At 34.7% G+C, this 25,491-nt stretch overlaps 1 protein-coding gene across 1 annotated transcript in view; it reads right to left on the reverse strand.

Annotated features, from left to right (window-relative positions):
• The window catches only part of UNC13C (unc-13 homolog C), a 903,686-nt gene that overhangs the window by 771,426 nt on the left and 106,769 nt on the right, over positions 1–25,491 (reverse strand). Inside the window, exons 2-3 of the mRNA XM_007935152.2 lie at positions 6,507–6,529; positions 5,854–5,918 (exon numbers count right to left, since the gene is read on the reverse strand). Of these exons, the coding sequence (XP_007933343.1) occupies positions 5,854–5,918; positions 6,507–6,529 (88 nt within the window). The remainder of the gene's footprint in view (positions 1–5,853; positions 5,919–6,506; positions 6,530–25,491) is intronic.

Consider the following 25,491-nt stretch of genomic DNA (forward strand, 5'->3'; position numbering starts at 1 on the left):
GAGGAGTGGCTGGTGGGTTTGAACCGCCAGCCTTCTGGTTAGCAGTCAAGTGCCTTAGGCACTATGCTACCAGAACATAGTGGAGGTAATAGAGCTGGGCCTATTATGCCCAGTGTGGCACTCTTCTCACAGACAATCCTTTCTCTAGAATTACCCATTGGCCTGATTTTATACAGCCTCACTGCAGTCAATCGGAGGCTTTTCAAATCCAATCTTCCTCTTTCCCCTTCTCCTTCTACAGCTGTCAAATCCTTATCATGTACTAAAGGCTCTTCTAGCCTATTCCTGTTGTTTCTATGTTTTATCTTTCATAGGCATTTTCTGTTAAAGCTCTTGTACTTCTAATATTGGACTGTTTACATGCTTCTTTATAATTCTTAGCTGACAAAGGTTACCAAAACCTTATAAAACCATAAAATGGCATAAAATGTTAAATTTATTGATTTCACTGAATCATGCATCTTTCTAGGATTCTCTCTCTTCCTTTCCTTCTGTTAAACTTTTCTCTCTCCCTTCCCAATTTCTTTCCCGGAACCGGTTTGACTTGTTTATTGTGACATATGGGAATAAAAGAATGAAACTTGGCATGTTTTATCCATCAATGCTTACAGGAAAGAGACAGAGACTTGAGCAGAATTCAGAGAGCAGTAATGTTAATTCCATTATCTGGTTTCAGTGTGTAGATTGTTTTTTCATTGACATTTGAGAAGGGGGAGGGAAAGATGACTGAGGTTTGGCTTTGAACTGATTAGGGATGTTGAAGGTACAGAAATAACATATGGAGTAACACTGCCATGAAGAAGCTGTGTCTCTCTTAACTTAAAAGTCACATCTAGTCTCAGCTTTCTAGGACAGTACAAGTTGTGATATTTAGAGAGATAACAGGAGTATTTTATTTTATATATATATATATATATATATATATAATACAGAAAAATATTTATAGAAAAAGTAAAATAAGAACCAAATCTTTTTAAAAGAGCTACGACTGGAGGCTCAGGAAATGAAAATTATCATCCTCATCCAATGCTATCATAATTGAAAAATCCATTGAAAAGTCCTTGAAATTATTAGTTTCTGATCAAATAATGATATGAAGTGATCTATTCAAATTGAAAGCTGACCTATTTTAGCTAGACACATGCACTTAAGAAAAACATGGATGAAGGTTGACTCTGTTGCTCTGATAACAATAAAGGGCCATACTCAGACATGTATTAGGAAGGCAAGTGGTTATGAAGTGATGATGTCATAGGTTGTCCGGAGTTGCAAGACCTCTAAGATTATACATTCACATAAGACTCCAGGATCATATTATATTATGACAGTTATTTTTAATTAAATAGGAATTCAACTTAATTATTTTTCAAGGTAATCATTTCCATTGTCAAGTTATCACTCTTCAATAAACTCCAAGAAAGAGATAATGTGTGTGGTGTAGGGAAGAGAAAATAGTTCATTTATTACCTAAATTTTCTATGGGTAATTGATAATGAACAAATGGTTTGCATAATATATTCAAATCTTGCAACATTAAAATGGGAATGGGAGTAGCTCACATATTTATTTTAATCACTTTGAAGAGTTTATAGAAATGATATATTAATTACTTATAATTGTCAATATCAAAACAAGTATTATGTATATTTTTTCCAGAAATTTTAGATTTAAAAAAAATGAATCTTACGAATGTTTCATTTAAAATTAAGTAACATATGGATATAGTTAACAATCTTCAAATAATATTATAAAATAGAACTGTAAAACTACATCTTTGCCTAAAAAAAACCTTTTCTGTATCTAAAAATATCTATCTAAATTTTGCATCAATTTACAAGTAGACCCTGGATTATGAACAAGTTCCATTGCTAAGTCTGCCTTTAAATCATATTTCTATGTAAGTCAGAACAGTTAAATACAGTTCATATCTAACATCAGTTGGTCAAATGTTTATCTTAGTATATAGTGTACATGTCTATGCATTAAAAATATTGAAGAAATACTTTCAGAAACATGTTAATATAATAATAACAATTTAATACGCATTGCAAAGTAGTGCCTGTGTGTTATTATGAACCATTGTATGCACTTGAAATTTTAATATAATAGGCTTTATGGGATTTGGTTTGTAAATACAGGTTGTACTTAAATCAGATGTTCATAACTCAGGGACTTCCTGTATATTATATACAAATTGTTCAAATGTCAACACTTACAAAATAACACATACATCTAACAGGGGACAAGGTTGGAGTAGCTTAACAGCAACAAACAAGTACCTTGACAGAGTGTGTTGCTGGGCTCAGGACCATGGTCTCAGGGGGCATCAAACTCAATTGGCACAACATAGTACATAAAAATATTGTTCTACATCCTACTTTGATGTAGGGTCTTAAAAGTTTTTGAGCAGCCATCTAAGATGAAACTATTGGTCTCCCCTCATCTGAATCAAAGAAACATGAACAAAATCAAAAGCATATGTAAACAATTAGTCCAAGGAACTAATGGACCACAGAACCTCAGCCTTCATGACCCTGAGACCAGAAGAACTAGATGGTGCCTGGTTACCAATGCCAACCACTCGGAATGGGAGGAAAATTGTGAAACAAAATTCAAAAACACAAAAGTGACCAAAGGGAGCTCTGGTAGCATAATGCCTAAGGCACTTGACTGTTAACCAGAAGGCTGGCGGTTCAAACCCACCAGCCACTCCTCAGAAGGAAGATGGGGCAATCTACTTCCGTAGTGATACTGCCTCAGAAACCCAAGGAGGGGTCGCTATGATTCGAGTCTGACTCGAGGACACATGACAACAACAACAACGATAGAGACTGGTGAAACCCCCGAGACTATGGCTCCAGTTCATCCTTGGGGCCTGGAACTGGACTCACTTCTGTGGATTAGCTCTCAGACAAATAGTAGAAAGGATTTTGAGCAGGACACTTACCCCAGGGAGATGCACTCCTTAGAACAATCAACTCTGAGATATCAGAGGGGGGGCAACATTTGCATAAGGGGAAAGCTGGACAGACAGGAATGCATAGATAAGAAGGACCCAGGGAAGAGGTAGTAGCAGAGAGGAGATGGGGGAGGAGAGTTGTTTATTATTGGGATTGTAATTGGTGCTGTGAAACAAAATGTCTATGAACTGTTGAGTAAAATGAATCTGCTTTGTAAATTTGCACCCAAATCACAATAAAAAAATAGATAAATAAAATAACACATATATATATAATACATAAGGACCCCTGGAGGAACAATGGTTAAAGCACTCACTGCTAACCCACCAGCCACTCTGCAGAAGAAAGATGTGGCAATCTTCTTCCAAAAAGATTTACAGTATTGGAAACCCTATAGGGCAAATCAACTCTGTCATACAGGCTGCTATGAGTCAGAATCAACTCAACAGCAATCGGTTTTATAATACATACATATATATACAAGTATGTATGTATATGTGTGTTTGTGTGTGCATGCACACATGTGCAACCACAAAGCTTTGGTTCACAAATTATACTTTAAAAATCAAACTATTATAATATGTTTATAATAGTATCATTTACAATAATGAAACCTAGAAATAATCTTGAAAATGCAACCATAGAAGAATGAACAAATAAATATAACATAACAGTTTTGCAATATTCACATAAAAAATAATGGAGTGGAAATTTTCTAAGACATATTGTTAAACAGAAAAAAAAAAAAGAAAAATGGGAGTTACAAAGGCAATACAGCATAGTTATTAAGAACAGACTCTGGACCTAGATTAACTCAGTTATAATACAGACTTTGTCACTTCCCAGCTATAATATAGAAGAATTTTTTAACCACTTTGCACATCAATTTCTTCATTCGTAAGTAGGGGTCAAGATATACTTACCTCATAGGGTCATTGTATAGATCATATATGTAAAGTCAATATATGTGAAACCAACCTTTAGAACATTACCTGGCACGAAGTCAGCACTAAATTAGTGTTCATTTATTTACTTATACAATGGCCTAATTTATGTTGAAATGTACAGATATACACAAAACAAAATTACTTAATTCATGCAACACAGACATGTATATAAGCACATGGAAAAAGGCCTATGAAGATACATATAAAACTGGTGCTAGTGCATAAATTGACAATAAAGGAGATCCTTTGCTTTTGTTTGAATATTTTGCATGGGGAATGTAATTCACACATTGTTGTAATTAAATATGAAATACTATTTATTTATTAAATGTAATACTATGCAACTGTCAAAATGATGATATAGATTACATTATTTGCATGGAAAGATGTTCATGCACATATCATTAAGTGCAAAAAGTGGATCATAAGATAGTATGAATTGTATTAATATGGCATTCATATATGTATTACATTCCTTTATGTAAGCTGTGCAGTTACATTTTGAGTATGAAACTATAAAGTCAATAGCTAATCTGGTTGGGTGAATATAAATATGAATATATATATCTATATATATTTATATATATATATTCACAATCATGCATTGCTTAATATCCATGACACATTCTGTGAAATAAGATAGTGTACAAACACCATATCATAGTTTTGTCCTGCTTTTTCTTTAAGAATCTCAAACAAGCTTCATGCCTTAGATCATCAATGTGCTAAGAGGTATTCACTTTTGTGTTTGGTTCTCAATCCATGGCATTAGCAATTGTTCCATATCTGATAGAGGTCTCTCTTGCATTTTTGTTAGCCTTGTAGCTTTCAGTGGAGCCAATCCTTTAACATCTTGGAGATTTTTTTGTTTTTTACTACCGTCATGATTGTCAAATACAACATGCTTATATCTTGAGCAATGATGTTCACTGATTTTCTACCTTCATGCAGTTTAATAACCTTTTATTTCACTTTCAAATCTATACTTCTCCTTTGCCTCCTACTGCTGCTATTACTAACATTGGTTTAGCTGCAGTTAGCAGCCATGATGTACTTCTGGGTAATATTTTTGAAAAAAAATTAAACAGAAATAATGCTACAACACTCAAGAGATGTGTTATACAAGAGATGCATGCTGCTGCCTATGAATTGAAATATACACTGTTATATGGTAAAGTTTTTAGATATAAAATATATTACATACATAAGCCAGTAACACAGGCATCTATTATGACTATGAAGACATATGTATTGTGATTATTTATGTTGTTGTTGTTGTTATGTGCCATCGATTATATGTGTACTATACCATTATACAAGGAGCTCTGGTGACATAGTGCCTAAGGCATTTGTCTGCTAACCAGAAGGTTGGAGGTTCAAACCGACCAACCACTCCATGGAAGGAAGATAGGGCAATCTACTTCAATAAAGATTTACCACCTTGAAACCCAATGGGGGTCATTATGAGTTGGAATTGACTCAATGGCAATGAGTTTGGTTTGATTTTAAACCATTACATGTCTAGCTGCACAATCGCTTTGTATATAAGAGACATGAGAGACACATGTTACATGAGAAAAGTTGCGTTCACTATGTCCCATTCTCCAAATGAGATTTCTAAACTCTGTTATAACCTTATGGGACAAGAGACATATATGCAGTGTCATTGTCTGAATGGATGTTATGTAGTGCATGTCTATGTATATACATACATATATATATATATTCATATTTTTAGAAATTTTTGCCACTGTTTTTTAATTTTTTTAAAAAAAAAGACACTATAAAAACTATTTTGATAAAGGAAAGTAATAGTTAGAAAAGCTAACTATACATCTTGCATAACTATAATCATTCATTCTGCATTCAAAATACATATTTTGAGAGCACAGCCAAGTACCACCAATGAATGAAATGAATTAGAAAAGTTATGAATTTACACTTACCCACCAAACGACTGGAGTGCAGAAAATTTGGAGGTATCCAAATCATTGCCACTTACTATTCGAGCCTTAAATGAAGAATGAAAAAAACAAAACAAAACAAAACAAACAATATTTTAGCATACTATAGTTTTATGTAAAAGAATTTGGGACACAGGTCTACCGCACTAGACATGTAACACCTAGTATGACAAATGCTAAGCAGGGTCAGCTCCAAGTCAAAGTTACTGTGTTTTTGTGAGTGGAGGTTTTGAAATTAGCTGTCAGCATTTAAAGAAAAGCACTGGCAGAGTCTAAGAAAATATATTATATTCCAAAATACTATTTGCCCTTAAAAGTTGAATGTGCAGTGAACATCATGAATCAGTCAGGAAGGTTATGATTAGCCAGACTTAACAACAGATGCTGTGTTTGACTGTAGCAGACCCCTAGGTTGGCAAGTGTAAGCTAAAAAAAGCGCAGCTGGCAAGGTGTAACCTCTTTATAAATGCAACATATCGGGGCACACTTAAAGGACAACCAAATAATGAAAAGCTGGAATAACATGCACATTTCACAACTAAAACAGAGGAACCAAAACAGATCTAATATGTCACAAACAAACATATACAAAAGACAAGATCCCTCAGGAGGGAAGAAAAAGTATGATTTAAAACCTTTTCATCCACAGAACTGCTATCTGAAAGAGAATCAGGAGAAGAAGGGATAAATGTTAGATGGAGTGCTTTTCAAGAAATCATTTAAACATACACATGAACAAAGTGTTACCATGTTATAGGGTCTAAAAATTATAAATGACCAGAGTTTCAAAGTTGAACCTCCAGGGATAAGGGATAGTTGGTCTTCATGATATAAAGAGCTGGCAAATGTATCAGAATGCTTGAAAAGTATAAAAGCACAATTACAGGGTTTATGAAAGACAATGTGGCATATAAAAAAAAAATATGCATTAAGGAATCAGAAGTCCTGGGCTCCAGCAGGGCTCTGTCACTTACTAAGCACATGGGCAAACTACCAAATTCTCTGGATTCTAGACTCTAGACTCTAGACTCAACTCTGCAGTAGGGATGGTGATATTTTGTTTGCCTTGCAACACTGCTTCCAGGATCAAATGAAATCGATATATGTGAAAGTAAACCACAATTGACGATATAAGTTAAAGATGTTTTATTAAGGTATTATTTATTTATAGCTTCATGTATCATATCTTACAAATAACAAAGTAGATGCCCAAAGAGGTTAAATGGGTTGAATAAGATTAGAAAACTAGTAAATGGTAGAAATGGAACCTGATCCAGGGTTCCTGATCCCCTACCCAGTGGTCTTTAGATCCATGTTTCAGGTGAGTTGAACAAAACAGAAAGGTGTGGTTGGTTCATGGTTATCCAATGCAATTTAAGATAAATCACAGGGTCAAAATATTTCAGCTCCAACTGCCCAAGGGCCTGAATAGTTGTACAAGACCAGTAAGATTTTGTTTATTTAAAAAGAAAAAAACCTCAGGTCTAAATCTTCCAGGGTCATAAGGGCACAATCTATTTCTAACTTTCATGTTACTATTTCTCCCTTTCATGTTACTATTTCTCTTAAACGTATTAATTCAGCTATGGTTTTTAGCATAAAGCTGCAGGGCCTTCTCTATGAATACAGTGTGGTAGAACACTAGAGCTGGAGTAATCTAGGAGTTCATTCAATCTGATCTCCTTTTTTAGATGAGCCCCAGAGGGAGGAAGTGATTTGCCCAAGGTCATATAGCTCAATGATGACCCTTGCTGATGAAAATCTGAAATAGATTAGTTTGCCAGACTCATCAGTATGGACTGACTCATTGTAATTGAATATTTTCATGCAGATTGTCTAATATCTCAAGGTTATATCATAGGATATAAAACATAGCAAATTTTGGTAAAAAGTAAAAAAAAAAATCTTACTAATGGCCATAAATATTTTAAAATTCTGAATAAAATATAGCAAATAAAATTAATCATAGTATCTAAAAATTTATATGCATACCCTAGAGGTTTTATTTCAAGGCTTACTTACCATTATGAAATAACTAATTTAATATAACATATCAGTTAGTCACGAGCTCTGGTGGTGTAGTGCCTAAGACATTGGAGTGCTAAGCAGAAGGCTGGTGGTTCAAACCCACCAGCCACTCCTCGGAAGGAAGGTTGGACTATCTACTTCCATAGTGATACTGCCTCAGAAACCCAAGGAGGGGTGTCTATGAGTCAGATCGGACTTGATGGCAGTCAGTTTGGTTTGGTTTTATCAGTTAGTCAGAAAATACATATGGTATCTGAATTTCAATATGTACCAAAAACCCATTTGATAAAATTCAAATAATCCTAAATATTTTTTTAAAAATGTATTTAAAGTAGGAATAGAATGGTTCTTCCTTATATTTAATATATTAAAAATAATTACTTTAAGAGTCATCAACTTCAGTGTGAAATACTAAGGGCATTCATATTATCATTAAAAGCAAAACAAAATTTCCACACTGCCACCATTATTTTGGGAGCTCTGGTAGCATAGTGGCTAAGACACTTGCCTGCTAACCAAACGGCTGGCGGTTCAAATCCACCAGCCACTCCTCAGAAGGAAGGTTGGACTATCTACTTCCATAGTGATACTGCCTCGGAAACCCAAGGAGGGGTCGCTATGAGTCGGGTTTGACTCAACGGCACACAACAACAACAACAACAACAACCATTATTTTAACTTATTTCTGGAAATTCCAGTAAAGATATCAACAGATGAAACAGAAATAATATAAACATTAGAAGGCAAGATACAAAGTTGTTATTATTTTTGAAATTATAATTTTATTCCCAAAAAACAAACAAGCAAAATTACCTGGAAAACTATTAGGGTTAATACAACAGCTAGTGAAGTGAACAGATCACCTATACATAAACAAGGAAATAATTTATTTCTTATGTAATAGGAATAATTAGTTTAGAAAAATTGAAGTAAGATTTGATTTCAACTATCTGGTACTTCAAATGACCATTTTGTATTCACTGCCTCCTTTATTCTTCTCAACACATTGATAACTAGCTTCCATCTCAATCATCCCACTAAATAAAGGTAATCCTACCCAAATCATCACTCTTCAACTGCTAAATTCAGTAATACATTTCAATTTTTTCCTTTCATGGAGTCATTCAATTGAATAAATATTTATTAATTTTCAACCAAAGAAACAAAACTCACACTCATTGCTGTCAATTTTGACTTTAGTAACTGTGTAAGACTGGATATAACTGCCCCATAAGAGTTTCCAAGGTGTAAATGTTTGTGGAAGCAGACAGCCACGTCTTTTTTCTGTGGAAATCCTGGTTCTCTCAAATCTATGTGCCTTTGTACATGTTGTTTACTCCCCTAAAGTAAGGTTCCCCTTTCTTCCTCTAGCTACCTGACTACCGTCCTCCAAAATTCAGCTCAAACCTAATCCCAAGGATCGGTGGACCTGCATAAGTATTGTACACTGTGCCTTCCTTTATGCTAATTCTCATTCTTTGTTTACTTGTCAGCAGTCCTACCAATATATGAGATTCTTTATGATATTATCTTTTAACTCTTTTTAAAATTTGTTTTGCCACATTCCTGAAATATAGTCTCAAAAAAAAAAAAAACCTCACTGCCGTCAAGTTGGATCCAACTCATAGTGACCCCTCCTTGGATTTCTAAGATGGTATCACTATAGAAATAGATTGCCCAATCTTCCTTCTGAGGGGTGGACCGTGGGTTTGCACCACCAGCCTTCTGGTTAGCAGTCAAGTGCCTCAGGCACTATGCCACCAGACCTCCCTGAAATATAGCAGATGACCAATAGTGTTTGCTGAACATTTAATAAACCTTAATTTCCTACAACACTTCATATAAGCACTTAAAATATGAATAAAGGGAAACATCATTTCATCTTGCTGTATAAAGAGAATATATTAATTTAAATAATAAGGAAAAGTATTGTATGTGTTGATTACTGTAAAAAATCAAGGGAAAGTTTAGACAGGGAAGGAAATTTTCTTAGTGGGTTGGGAGGGGAGAGGAAGGGAGAATAAGCTGATTTTTTGGGTAATAAATCACCGGCCTTTATTCTTTGTCCATCTGAGTCTAGACACTCCACCAAAACCTGTTCAGCATCATAGCAACACACAAGCCTCCACTGACAGATGGGTGGTGGCTTCACCGAGGTCACTGGCTGGGAATCAAACCTGGGTCCCCCACCTGGAAGGTGAGAGCCTACCACAAAACCACCACTGCCCTCAATCATGGGGAGGGAGGCTAAATCTCAGACCACAGCTTGGGTGGGAAAAAATGACAGCATTCTTAAAAAATAATAATAATAATAATTAAAAGATAAATAAATAATATTAAAACCAATTTTCAAGAATACTGAGTGTTTCATAAATCAGGAACTCTCATGTATGGTTAACAGTGAAAATGGTAATAAAAGTTTCAGAAAATCTTTAGTGATTTCTATCAAAAGATTTTTTGTTTTGACAAGGAATTCCATTTGGTTGAAATTAATGTTTAGGAAATTTTGTTAAATAATGAGAAAAGTTTACATGTGTCAACTTCATCATTTATAACAATAAATAATGGGAAAAATACATGACTAAGTATTATGTTATATGACCATAATGCAATAAGTTGTGGCCATTGTTGTTATTGCTGTTGTTATGTGCCATCGAGTTGGCTCTGACTCATAGCAAACCTTCCTTGGGTTTCCGAGGCAGTATCACTACAGAAGTAGATTGCCCAACCTTCCTTCCGAAGAGTGGCTGGTGGGTTTGAACCGCCAGCTTTCTGGTTAGCAGTCAAGTGCCTTAGGCACTATGCTACCAGTGCTCTGTGGCCATTAGTATATGGGAAATATTTATGGTATATTAAGTACAAGTCAGGAAGTAAAATGTTTGCAGTATAATAATTATATAAAGTAAATTATATGTAGAAAAGGAACATCACTAAAATGTTAACAACTGCTAGTTTTTAGTAGTAGGATAAACTATTATTTTTAATTTTCTTTCATATTTCCCAGTTTCTTTTATTTTAAAATTTAAAAAAAAATGATACAATAGTTAAAACACCTGAATATTACTCTGGGAGAAGAATGATGTCCAAATATGTATGTTTGTGTGTACGTGTATTTTATACATATATATATATGTGTGTGTGTGTGTGTGATACTTACATATACACACCTACATACATGCATGGGGTTTTGTTTCCTGATGAATTGTCTTTTACTCTATATATATAGGCAATTTGCTTAGTCAAATTTTGGTTTAACCTCTGTAATTATATACTGGATACTTATGATGTTGCCTGCATGTTCCTTGTTTTAGAAGTCACATCATCTCGTAATAAAGTCATTTTGAAGTTCAGTAAATTAATATATTTTAATGTGGGACCACAGTGCATCTATCTATAGTGAAGCCTCTCTTATAAATGATATTAAAGTGAGGTTCTAGTCTCTATACATGTTTTAATGTCTCATAATTCCATAAACTCTGGTAGCGTAGTGCCTAAGGCACTTGACTGTTAACCAGAAGGCTAGGGGTTCAAACCCACCAGCCACTCTTTAAAAGGAAAATGGGGCAATCTACTTCAGTAGTGATACTGCCTCAGAAATCCAAGGAGGGGTCTCTATGAGTGGGGTCCAACTCGATGGCACATAACAACAACAACAACAACAGTTAATAAAAAGAAAAGCAAACTGACAAAGTATAGTAGTTGAACAGTATTATTTTTTCAACTATGCTATATGGGGACCTAAAGGAACTAAAATCCAGAACTTATAGAAATGTACATTATATATATCTTCTTAGTATCAAACCCATCAAAGGTTCTTGTATGAGCACCCTGGAAAAGGAAACTTGCATGTGATCTAAGGAAACATGTGACCACTCTAGTCCTCACTTACCTTCATATGTAAGTGAAACAAGGAGCTTTGTCCAGCATAGATCAAGTTCTAAATTCTAAATTTTGTTTTTGCACAGGTAATGTATTTTTACTACAACAAGAAATGTTGACTCACTGGTTATCACAGAAAATAAATATTGAAAATTAACACCTAATGCCTATGAGGTATTTATGATCATTTTACAGTTTTCTAGCATAAAACATTTATTTCCTCTCTTGATATTTAACATCTAGTACAACCCTGTTTTTGAAGGAAATTTGGATACAAAGAATCTCCAAATCTGTAAGCATAGACTCTTACCTAGCTTAAACGTCTTTGTTCTAAAGTCCTTTGGTGATAATATAAATCTTCCATGGATGATAATTTTATTCATTATCTACTTTGAAAATAGGTCTGCTTTGTTTACCACCATATCAAAAAATATATGGTTTTTAATGTATGAATATTATGCCCGAAAGTGCATACATGAGAGCTGAAAATAGTTTCAAGAAAGCTCATTAATGAAATCAGAGGATTGTTGAGTTTATTAAGTTTTAAAAAGTACTTACTATGAGCTAGGTATTCTGCTAAGCACTTTACCTGCTCTTTCATAGAATCCTTTTGACTCTCTTGTGAGATATTAACATGTATTACACTCTGGTAAGGCAGAGAAAGCACTTTGGCATGGTTTGTGTTTTAACTGTCATTCTGGATGCAATGGAGTGGGTGCCAAATGAGAAAACAATGCTGATGTAACTCATATCTCACGCATCATTGTTCCCTTGTGGGCTGAGGGAAATCTGAGAAATTGCATCATAATGACATTACAATGTTATAAGGTTATATAAAAGATTAGAACAAAGTGATATGGAAGTACACACAAACACACACACAAAAAAAACAAACTCACTGCCATTGAGTCAGATCCGACTCATAGCGACCCCTCCTTGGGTTTCCAAGGCAGTATCACTATGGAAGCAGATTGCCCAATCTTCCTTCCAAGGAGTGACTGGTGGGTTTGAACCACCAGCCTTCTGGTTAGCAGTCAAATGTCTTAGGCATTATGTCACCAGAGCTCAGAGAACTACTAACTCTGCAGCCAGAGAGGACATTGGGTTTGGAAAAGATTCATGGGGGAGATGATTTATGAGTGGGTGTTTGTCATAAGAATGAAGGCATCTTGCCAAGGGAAAAGAATTTCCAAAGGCACTGAAACTTAAAGCATGGACTGTTAGGAAATGAAACATGGGAGTGTACAGTAAAGGTGGATGGTTTGAGTTTGTAGAATGCAAAGCCTTCTATGGCCTATAAATAAATTTAAATTATACCCTCCTTGCAATGTGGAGTCACAGATTGTTTTTGAGCAAGAGAGGAACATGTAACATAATCAGTTCTTTGGACAGACAAATCATATAGAAGGATTATTTCCTCTATCTCACCTATACACAGTGCCATACACACCCACAAATTCTAGGCAAGGCAATTGTAAAACTGAATGCTTTCTCCTAAGATTAAAAACAAACAAGTATATCTACTATCCTCACTCTTACACAACATAGTACTGAAAGTACTAGCCAAAAAATAAGGCAAGAAAAAGAAATAATGACATATAGATTGGAAAGAAATAAGAAAACTGTTCCTATTTGCAGATGGCATGATTGTCTTTGTAGTAAATCTCGAGAAATATACAAAAAGAAAACTCAGCAAAGAAGTGAGTTTAGCAAGGTTGCAGAATATAAGATAAATAATAAAAAAAATAATTGTAGAATATAAGATAAACACAAAAAAATAACTGTATCTGTATACTGGCAATGTATTCCAAAACAAAACAAAACAAATAAACAAACAAAAAAACCAATTCACTGCTGTCAAGTTGATTCGACTCATAGAGACCCTACCTTGGGTTTCCAAGGAAGTATTTCTATGGAAGTAGATTGCCTAGTTTTTCTTCCAAGGAGTGGCTGGTGGGTTTGAACCGCCAGCCTTCTGGTTAGCAGTCAAGTGCCTTAGGCACTATGCTATTAGGAAATCAAAATTTAAAAAGCAATACCATTTAAAATTCCTTAGAAAATAAAATATTTAGGTGCCAACCCACTGCCATCAAGTTGAGTCTGCCTCATAGTGACCTTATAAGACAGAGTAGAACTGTCCTACAGGTTTCTAACACTGTAGATCTTTGTGGAAGCACATCTTTCTCCTATGTACTTAAGTACATATCTAGCAAAACATCAACAAATCTTGTAGGCAGAAACTACACAATGTTGATGAAAGTAATCAATGAAAATATTAATAATGGAGATTTACACCATGTTCTGAATTGAGAGACTCAATATAATAAAATTGCCAATTCTTCGCATATTTATATACAGGTTTAACAGAATTCCTATCAAAATCACAGCAAAGTTTTTTGTCACTATAGACAAAAATGCTCTTTTAAAATGTATATGAAATAGCAAAGGAACTAGAATAGACAAAACAATTCTGAAAATGAAGAATAAAATGGGAAGAATAATTCTACCTGATTTTGAGACATCATATAATTACAATAATTAATAGAGTTTGGTATTGGTGAACAGAAGGGCATAGAGATCAACAGAACAGAATAGAAAATCCAGAAATAAATCTATATAATTATGGCCAGCTGACATTTAAACAATGATGTAAAAGAAAGTCAATGGAGAAAAGAGACTTTTCAACAAATGATGCTTGAGCAATTGGATATTCATAGGCCAAAAAAGAAAAGAAGCCTTAATCTAAACCTCACACTTCATACAAAAATTAACTAAAAATGGACCATATGCTTAAAAACACAAAGCTTTTATTATAAACATACAGTAAAATCTTTGAGACTTATGGCTGAAAGAAGATTTTTTAATCATAATACCAAAACCATGATAGAAAAATAAAAGTAATAATTTGAACTTCATCTAAACAAAAGACTTTGCTCTGGGGAATATTCTATTAAGAGGATGAAAGTTACGGACTTAAAGAAAATATTTGCCAACTAAATATGTGACAGAGGACTAATACCTATAAAAAGAACAAAACTCAACAGTAAAATATAAATCTTATTAGAAAATGGTGAAAGACATGAAGAGATATTTCACTGAAGAAGATATATGGATAGAAAACAAGCACATGAAAAGATGTTCAGCATTACTAGTTATTAGGGAAACCCAATTTAAAACAATGGTGAAATATCTCTGTATACCTATTGTTGTTGTTGTTATATGCCTTGGAGTCGGACCTAACTCATAGCAACCCCTCCTTGGGTTTCTGAGGCAGTTTCACTACAGAAGTAGATTGCCTCATCTTCCTTCTAAGGAGTGGCTGGTGGGTTTGAACCACCAGCCTTCTACTTAGCAGTCAAGTGCCAGAACTCCCATATACTTATGAGAACAACTAAAATAAAAATAGTGACAATACTGGATGCTGGAGAGGTTGAAGTGAAATTAAAAAAAAAAAAAGAATGCAAGTGCATCTTTCATTCATTGTCATTGGGGATATAAAATAGAATCACTCTGAGAAATAGTTTGGCAGATTTTTGTTTTTTAAAAAATAAATCAAAAGCTTACAATATGATCCAATAATTACACTCCTTGGTATTTATCCTAGAAAATGAAAAACTTATATCCACAAAAATACTAGGCATGATTTTTCATAGCAGCTTTATTTGTAGTAGGCAAAAATGAAAATAACATAAGTGTCCCACAATAGGTGAGTGGTAAAAAAACTGTGGTACATCTATAGCATGGAATACAACTCAGAAATAAAAGGAACAAACTACTTATACATGCATTAAATTGGATGAGTCTCAATGACATTATGCTAAGTAAAGAAAATCTCAAAAGGTCATATATATTGTATGATTTCATTTATATGACACTCTTCAAATGACAAAATTATAAAATGGAAAACAGAGCAGCAGTTGTCAGGATATATGAATGATGTGGGGACAGAGTGAAAGTGAGTATAAAGGAGTAACAGGAGGAAGAGCTCTTCATGGTGATGGAATAGTTCTTTATCCATAGTGCAGTGCCATCATACAATTTACACATGTAATAAAATGACATAAAGCTATATACACACATTATTCCAATGTCAAGTTCCTGGGGTTTTTGTTTGTTTGTTTGTTTTTACAAAGCTAATTGTTTTTTATCGAGAAATGAATCATATTCTTGGCTTTCATATTATACACCAATTATATAACCATTGGAGTAAAATGGGTGAATGTAACATGAGATCTCTCCATTATCTTTGCAAATTCCTGTAATCTTATTTCTCACCACTGCTCTGTCAATTTGTCATACAGTAGTGGCTTATGTGTTGCTATGAGGCTGCAGGCTATGCCACCAGCGCTGCAAATACTAGCAGAGTCAACCATGGTGGCAGTTATCAGCAGAGCTTGCAGACAATGACAGACTGGGAAGAAGGACAGGGCTACCCACTGCTGAAAAATGTGGCCAATGAACCTTATGAATAGCAGTGAAACACCATCTGATGTATTACTGGAAAACTTTATGAATAGTTGTGAGACGTTGTCTGAAGAACATTGTCTGAAGAAGAACCCTTCAGGTTGGAAGGCACTCAAAATATGACTAGACAAGAGCTGCCTCCTCAAAGTAGAGTTGACCTTAATGATGTGAATGGAGTAAAGCTTTTGGAACCTCATTTGCTGATGGGGCACAACTCAAAATGGGGAAGAAATAGCTGCAAACATCCACTAATAATTGGAATGTGGAATGTACAAAGTATGATATTAAGAAAATTGGAAGTTGTCAAAAATAAAACACAATGCATAAAGATGGATATCCTAGGCATTAGTGAGCTGAAATGGACTGGTTTTGGCCATTTCATTTTGAATCAGACAATCATATGGTCTACTACACCTGGAATGACAAATTGAAGAGGAATGGTGTTGCATTCATTGTCAAAAAGAACATTTCAAAGTCTATCCTGAAGCACAATGCCATCAGTGATAAGCCTATAAGGAAGACCAGTTAATACTACTACTATTCAAATTTACTCACCAACCACTAAAGACAGATTTACAAATTTCTACAGTCTGAAATAGACCAAACATATAATCAATATGTATTGATTATTATTGGTAATTGTAATGAAAAAGTTGGAAACAAAGAAGAAGCATTGATATTTAGAAAATATGGCCTTGGTGACAGAAATGACACTGGAGATCGCATGATAGAATTTTGCAAGACCAACATCTTATTCATTGCAGATACCTTTTTTCAAAAGCATAAATGGCAGCTATACACATGGACTGTGCCAGATGGAATACCCAGGAATCAAATGGACTACATCTGTGAAAAGGAGCGATGGAGAACTTCAATATCTTCAGTCAAAACAAGGACAGGAGCATATAATTGCTCTCATGAAAGTTCAAGTTGAACCTGGAAAAAATTAAAACAAGTCTGCAAGAGCCAAAATAGGACCTTCAATACATCCCATCTGAATTCAGAGACCATCTGAAGAATAGGTTTAATTGATTGAACACCAATGACCGAAGACCAGACAAGTTGTGGGATGAAATCAAGAACATCATACATAAGAAAACAAAAGGTCATTAAAAAAGACAGGAAAGGAAGAAAAGACCACAATGGATGTCACAAGAGACTTTGAAACTTGCTCTTGAATGGAACATAGCTAAAGCAAATAGAAGAAATGACAAGATAAAGAGCTGAACAGAGATTTTAAAGCAACTTGAGAAGACAAAGTCAATTATTATAATGAGATGTGCAAAGACCTGGAGTTAGAAAACCAAAAGAGAAGAACACACTCAGCATTTCTCAAGCTGAAAGAAATGAAGAAAATATCAAGCCATAAATTGCAATACGGAACGATTCCATGGGCAAAATATTGAGTGATGCAGAAAGCATCAAAAGAAGATGGAAGGAATACACAGAGTCACTATATGGAAAGAATTGGTTGATGTTCAACTATTTCAGGGAATAGCATATAAGAACCAATGGTATTAAAAGAAGAAGTCCAAGCTGCACTGAAGGCAAAAACAAGGCTCCAGGAATTGATGTTATACTCATTGAGACGTTTCAACAAATGGATGCCCAGCTGAAGGCACTTACTCATTTATGTCAAGATATTTGGAACTGACTGGAAGAGTCAGATATTTGTGCCCATTCCAAAGAAAGGCAATCCAATAGAATGTGGAAATTATCAAACAACACCATTAATATCACACACAAGTAAAACCTTGAAGATAATTCAAAAACATTTTTCAGCAGTATATTGACAGAGAAATTCCAGATATTCAAGCTGGATTCAGAAGAGGATGTGGAACAAGGGATATCATTTCTGATGTCAGATGGATTTTGCTGAAAGCAAAGAATACCAGAAAGATGTTTACCTGTGTTTTATTGACTACACAAAGACATTTGACTGAGTGGATCATAACAGACTATGGATAACATTGAGAAGAATGGGAGTTCCATAACACTTAATTGTGCTTATGATGAACCTGTACATAGATCAAGAAGATGCCCTTTGAACAGAACTAGGGCATACTGTATGGTTTTACATCAGGAAAAGTGTGTGCCAGGGTTGTATCCTTTCACCATACTTACTCTGTGTGCTAAGCAAATAATCTGAGAAGATGAACTATATTTAGAAGAATGCAACACCAGGAATGGAAGAAGATTCATTAACAATCTGTGATATGCAGATGACCTTGCTTGCCGAAAATGGAGAGGACTTGAAGCATTTACTCAAGCAGTTCGAAGACTACAATCTTCAACATGTATTACAACTTAACATAAATAAAACAAAAATCCTCACAAATGGACCAATAAGCAATATCATGATAAATGGAGAAAAGAAATTTCATTTTACTTGAATCCATACTTATGGAAGCAGCTGTTAAGAAATCAGATGTTGTATTACACTGGGAAAATCTGCTGCAAAAGACCTCTTTAAAGTGTTAAGAAGCAAAGAGGTCTCTTTGAAGACTAAGGTGTGCCTAACCCAGGACATGTATTTCCATTGCCACATACGAATGTGAAAGTTGGACAATGAATAAGGAAGACCAAAGAAGACTTGATGCCTTTGAATTGTGCTGTTGGTGAAGAATACTGAAAATGCCATGGACTGCCAGAAGAACTAACAAATCTGTCCTGGAAGAAGTATAGCCAGAATGCTCCTTAGAAGAGAGAATGGGCAGACATTATCTCACCTACTTGGGTCATGTTGTCAGAAGGGGCCATTTCCTGGAGAAGGATATCCTGCTTGGTAAAGCAGAGGATCAGCAAAAAAGGAGAAGACCCTCCAAGAGATGGATTGACACAGCGTCTACAATGGCAGGCAAGTTATGTGAGGATGGCGCAGGACTGGACTGTGTTTCACTCTGTTGTACAAGGTCATTATGAGTCAGAGACAACTCAATGACATTTAACAATAACAACTTAATTATTTCAAAATAAAAAAATTAAAATATCACCAGTTTTAAAAATGATTAATTGGAGTTATTCAAAAGTTTAACAGTCTTGCTGTTTGAAAGACAGTAAGAATATGAAAAAGCAAGCTAAAGGCCAGGAGAAAAACATTTATATTATATACATATAAATGCTATTTATATATATGCATTGTGTATACATGTATATATAATATACATATATTTAGGTTATCTGAAATACAGATACTAAGAAAACCTAGCCAATCAAATTTTAAAATGGGTAAAAGATTTTAAAAGACACTTGAAAAAAGAAGATATAAAAATGACCAAAAAGCACACAAAAGATGCTTATCATCAATAGTCATATCATAGTCATTAGGGAAATAAAGTTTAAAACTACAGTGAGATATCATGACAAATATTATGTGGTTGTTGTTATTATGTGCTGTCGAGTCGGTCCCGACCCATAGCCACCCCTCCTTGGGTTTCCAAGGTGGTATTATCACTCTGGAAGTAGATTGCCCAACCTTCCTTCTGAGGAGTGGCTGGTGGGTATGAATCCCCAGCCTTCTGGTTAGTAGTCAAGTGCCTTAGGCACTATGCTACCAGAGCTCCTGACAAATATTATAGAACAGCTAAAATTAAAAAAGAATGACAATACCAAGTATGTGAAGCAACTCAAATGCATACTGAAGGTGAGAATGTAAAGTGCTAATATCACTTTGGAAACAGGTTGGCAATTCTTTTTTTTTTTTTTTTTTTTTTAAGCAATCTTTTAATGTCATCAAATATCCAGTCTGTATTTAAATGTGTAATTATCCAGTAAACATCAAATTATTTACAAGTTTTATTTATTTATTTATTTTTCAAGGTCCAAATAAGGTCCACAGATGGCAATTACTTTATGTCTCGTAAAGTCTCTCTCAATCTAGAGAGGGGAATGAGTTTTTGACTTTATAAAGTCAGTTGATCAAATGCAGATTGTTTATAGCAGTAGACAGAAAAAATAATCATACCAGTTGGCATTGTGTTGATTCCAACTCATGATATCCTTATGTGTGTCAGAGTATAACTGTGTTCCATAGGGTTTTCTTTCTTTCTTTCATATTATTGTGTTTTTAGTTAACAGTTTAGGTTCCCATTCAATAATTTTTACACAAATTGTTCAGTAACATTGGTTATATTCTTCACAATGCATGAACATCCTTATTATTTCCATCCATGTTGGCAATTCTTAAAAAATTACACATACATTCACCATGTGACTCAATCACTAGTAGAAAGAAAATCAAAACATAAGTCTACCCAAAGACTTAAATACAACTCTCCATAGATTTATCAATAAGAGCTATATACCAAAAACAACTGATGTGTAAATCAACAGATAAATGGATTAAAAAAGGTTATATCCCTCCAGCAAAAAGTAAAATATTACTGATACACACAATCATATGGATGGATCACAAAAATATATGCTAAGTGAAAGTTAGATACAAAAACATACACTCTGTTATTGTTTGTACTTGAAGTCCAAGCAAAACCAAACTGTAATAATAAAAAGAAGATCAGCAGTTACCTACTGTAGTAGTTCAGGGGAAATGACTGCAAGGAAACATGAGGAAACTTTGATGATGATGGAAATTTGGATATCTTAATTGTGAAACAATAGTCAAAATGCATTAAATTGCACACTTAAATAGGATGCATTTTAAATCAAGTTGATTTAAAAAAAAAATCCATCAATGTAATTCACTATGTTAAAGGGTTAAGTAAATAATAATAATAATAATAATAATAAACAAAATAATCTAATTATATACAGTAAAATATTAAATGTTCTATTACTATTATGAAAACAAAACAAACTAAAAAACCAAAGAACGCAAACTCATATCAGCAAGCTAAGAATCTTCAGCAAGCTCTGTAATGTGATAAATGATAACTGTTTAAAACACAGCACCCATGAATAACAAACTGGCTCAAAAAATAATGAATATCATCTGTACCTACTGTGCACCTTTAAAAAATCACTATGAGAGACCAAATGGTCAATAATTACTTCGGAACTAAGAAGAGAATGTAAAGGGGCAGGAAAACCAGATTAATAGAAATGAAACAATCAGAACAAAAATAATGAGGATGTTCATGCATTGTGACCAAAGAACGTAACAAATGTTACTGAACAACTTGTGTAGAAATTGTTGAATGGGAAGCTAAGCTGCTGCGTAAACCTTCACCAAAAACACAATAAAAAAATACATATATATAAAGAGGAGAATAAAAACCACAGAATATAGGCATTACCTTTACTAGGAAACAATAAGAGAGCTGAAGTTATTTTCTACCAGGGTCACACAGCTCTTTTCTATTTACAGAAGAAGTCTCAGCATCGTGGGAAGCTGTTAAGGAACATGTGTTGGAGCCTTTGGTTTCTAATGTCCATTTTGTCATACCATATAAACAGGAGGATGTTCTTTCAAGTGCCCAATCAGAAATGAAGGGATAGTTATGTTTCATTTCCCAAAACAGCAATCCTGGCATTGAGAAGTCAGAGAAGAAGGAGAAGGTCAAATTTGCTCCCTCAGATTACAGTGTGCATCATGTCCTCCTCTAAGAGTCAGAGAAATACAAGTCATCCTCAAATGATAGGAGGATAACATTTTGATTCATTTAACCTAGTTATAACCCTTTAAGTAAGTATTACTTATTTAAAGAAGTACAGTGGTGTATGTAAACTTTTGGAAAGCAATTTTTCACTCTTGTCTCCAATTGCAGGAGGGTCTAAGTCACCAGGTTTCCTCCTCTGCCTCTGTTGGCTTGGTGATCACTAATGCAGGCCAATTATGAGGGTGATCAGTTATTTTCAAGAGACTCACTATAAAGGGGGACAACTGTTGTAGGCTCCAAAACTCATGAGGAAGAAAATTCATGAAAAACAACTTCGTTCTCTACTGCAGGCTCTAGCTTAACGATCTGGAAAACTAATAATCATTAATTTTCACAAAAATAAGTCATATGGTTAGAGCTATAATGTTTAAGTAACATGGAATTATATTTTTTCCTAATAAGTGGAAACCTCATTTAATTATTTCGAAACGAACTACCACAAATGCAATGTTTCATTGTTGTGATATCTTAACCACAACTCTTCTAGACACAGAATACAGTTTCACTTCCAAGATTATACACTGAAGACACAGAACTTGATTTTGCATTTGGATCTCATTCTACCTAACAAACAGAAAAAACAGTATTTTTCTCTATCTTCTTGATATAGAAGCTTTGAAGAGTACTGTTTTACTTTATTGGAATTTCCTGGGTTAGCAGAAATATTAATATTACTATTTCTATCTTAAACAGAAAGGAGCTCTGGTGGTGTAGTGCCTAAAGCATTTGACTACTAACCAGAAGGTTGGTAGTTCAAACCCACCAGCCACTCTACAGAAGGAAGACTGGGCAATCTACTTCCGTAGATTTACTGCCTTGGAAACCCAAAGGGGTCACTATGAGTCAGAATTGACTTGATGGCGTGAGTTTGGTTTTTAGTTTTATCTTAAACAGAAAGACCTTCAACCATGATATTTACAATAGCCCTCTTATACCTGCTGATGACAGAGGCAGATGGTATAGCTACCAAGAAGAATGATTTTGACAGTGGAAATAGTTGTCCCTGAGTCTGTCTGAACATTAGGGTAAAGAGATTTGGGTAGAGGGACTCTCAGCCATAAAACTTCCATCCCAAACCCCTCAACTGAAAATCTACATTATTTTATATGGGTCCACCATTTATCAAGAATTGCTGCACACATACAGTTTATGAAGTATGAACTATTCTGAATGGAGATTACAAAGAACAGAATTACCAGAAAATACAGTTTATAAAAAGCTCACCTATGTTAGCAGAGAGGAGCTCTATAGAGTAGTGCCTAAGGCACTTGACTGCTAACCAAAAGGCTGGTGGTTCAAACCCACCAGCCACTCCTCGGAAGGAAGATGGGGAAATCTACTTCCATAGAGATACCACCTCAGAAACCCAAGGAGGGGTTGCTATGAGTCCGGTCCAACTCAATGCCACATAACAACAACAACAACATGTTAGCAGAGAGAAATTCTGTAGTGTAGTGCCTAAGGCACTTGACTGCTAATCAGAAGGCTGGTGGTTCAAACTCACCAGCTACCCAGAAGTGATACTGCTTCCTTCCATGCTGATACTGCCTCAGAAACCCAAGGAGGGGTCCCAATGAGTCGGGTCCAACTCGATGCCACATAACAACAACAACATGTTGCAGAGAGGATGTTAATGGTTTTCAGCTTTCAATTTTGCAATGTATTACTTGTAGGCTGAGGCAGCCCTAGACAGAAATCAGCTGTCAGCCTAAGTAGGAAATAGTTTATATTGCTGGGAGCAGATTCTAACAGGCAACTGGGGAAAATAAGAAACCCCCTCTAGGTGAAGGGACTGAAAATTTGCTTCCATACTCCAGGTTCTGACTCTTACTCTACATAATAAAATTCCTCCCAGCTGAATGTATAAAGGACTAAAATTACAATTCTCTGATGACTGAACTCAATCTCTTAGTGGGCTGTTTCCTTTAAAGGGATGTTTTTGCTCTTTGCATGCAAAGTTAGAATCAAAATAGAGACTTGATGTGATCTAATCTATTCTCACATTTCCTTAAAAGTAGCAGTAAAATCATTCTAAAATTCTAAAGCAATGGGCATAATGCTATTTAATGACAATTTTGAGAGAAGACTCCTCCTCCCTTCAGCATTATACATCATACTAATCCCCTATAAACTAATAGCTGAATTTCATAATTCTGCATGGAAGAAGCAGTATCACTGAAAGCAATCCTGCTCCTGTTCTTACCTGGGTTCGAAAGTTGAATCAATATAATGAACTTGAAAATGGGAGCCAGTTGTTATTTCTTTGTCAGTCCCCACATTCTAGCACAGTGCCTGGCACATACCTATGTATGTTAAACAATTTATGTATGCTGGTTCTTCAGGTACATCAGAAACTAAATTACACCACTGGCTGGGAAATATTTATATTGATATTTAGTGATAAGTATTTAAAATATAAAAATAAATCCTTTTTGTTATTGCTTTTCCTCCTTAACCCTATGCAGCCTTGGAGTCCCTGAGTGGATCATTTACTTGCAGTTTTATTCTATTTAACGTATTCTAGTCTCACTTATTTTTAGCCTTATTTTTTTGTATTAAAAATTAAAAATTCAGACAAAGACTTAGGCATTCCATGCAATATAGAGTTTAAAAAAAAAGCAAAAACAAAAAACTCTCACTGCCATGGAGTCAGATCTGACTCTTAGCAACCTCTCCTTGGGTTTCTGAGGCTGTATCACTACAGAAGTAGATCACCCAATCTTCCTTCTGAGGAGTGGCTGGTGGGTTTGAACTGCCAGCCTTCTGGTTAGCAGTCAAATGCCTTAGGCACTTAGGATTTGAAAAAAAAATAGTCAAAAATACTAGTCATAATTTCATTTTCATACCAATGAGACTAGGTATTGTAATAATGCGCTTGCTAACTTTCTGTTTTTGTTCTATACCAGATACATTTAATTTTAGCACAGTTACATTATGCCTATTGCCTATTTTTCATATTAACCTGTGAAACAAAATCATTCTGAGAATTTTTGTTTCTAGGAATGAGGCTTCATTCTAAAAATATCTTTCCTTGCCCAAATGTAAGGAATAAATTGCAGGAAGAGTACCCCTTGAGCCAAGATTCAGCTATGTGGGGTTTAGTCTGGAAATTTTGAATCAAGAAAAGTATTTGCTGTCTTGCCTGACTACAACCTACCAGTGCCACCCTTAGTTCAAGTTTCACTATTGTCCAGTTTTCATTAACTGTACAGGCATATTTTATATATTGGCCAGTTTATTCCTCAACCCCATGGTAGATATGTCTTAAATATCTATTCAGAAAAGAAATGGAAGAAAAGAATGACTGAAGAAAGAAAAAATCTGAAGGGATAGATGGGAAGGAAAAGATAGAAGATACAACAGAATATAAAGAGTTGTCTTTAGAAAGAAGGGAAGGCTTTTCTGTGGAAACTAAAGAAGAAAAATGAGAGAACAGGAATGTGTGTGAAATGACACTTATATGAATGACACTTTTATTTTGAGCTAGTCCATATGAAATTGTTTTGAGTAAACATTCAAATCTGAATCACTTTTTAACAGCAAATCAGAAAATATTCTCACTTTATTTATTTATTTATTTTAATGTTTTGGAGGGATTTATTTATTCTCTACAAGATGACTTGAGGATCAGTAA

Source organism: Orycteropus afer, unplaced genomic scaffold (genome assembly GCF_000298275.1).
Source record: "Orycteropus afer afer isolate SDZICR_OR568_19922 unplaced genomic scaffold, OryAfe1.0 scaffold00026, whole genome shotgun sequence".
NCBI classification, from domain to species: domain Eukaryota; kingdom Metazoa; phylum Chordata; class Mammalia; order Tubulidentata; family Orycteropodidae; genus Orycteropus; species Orycteropus afer.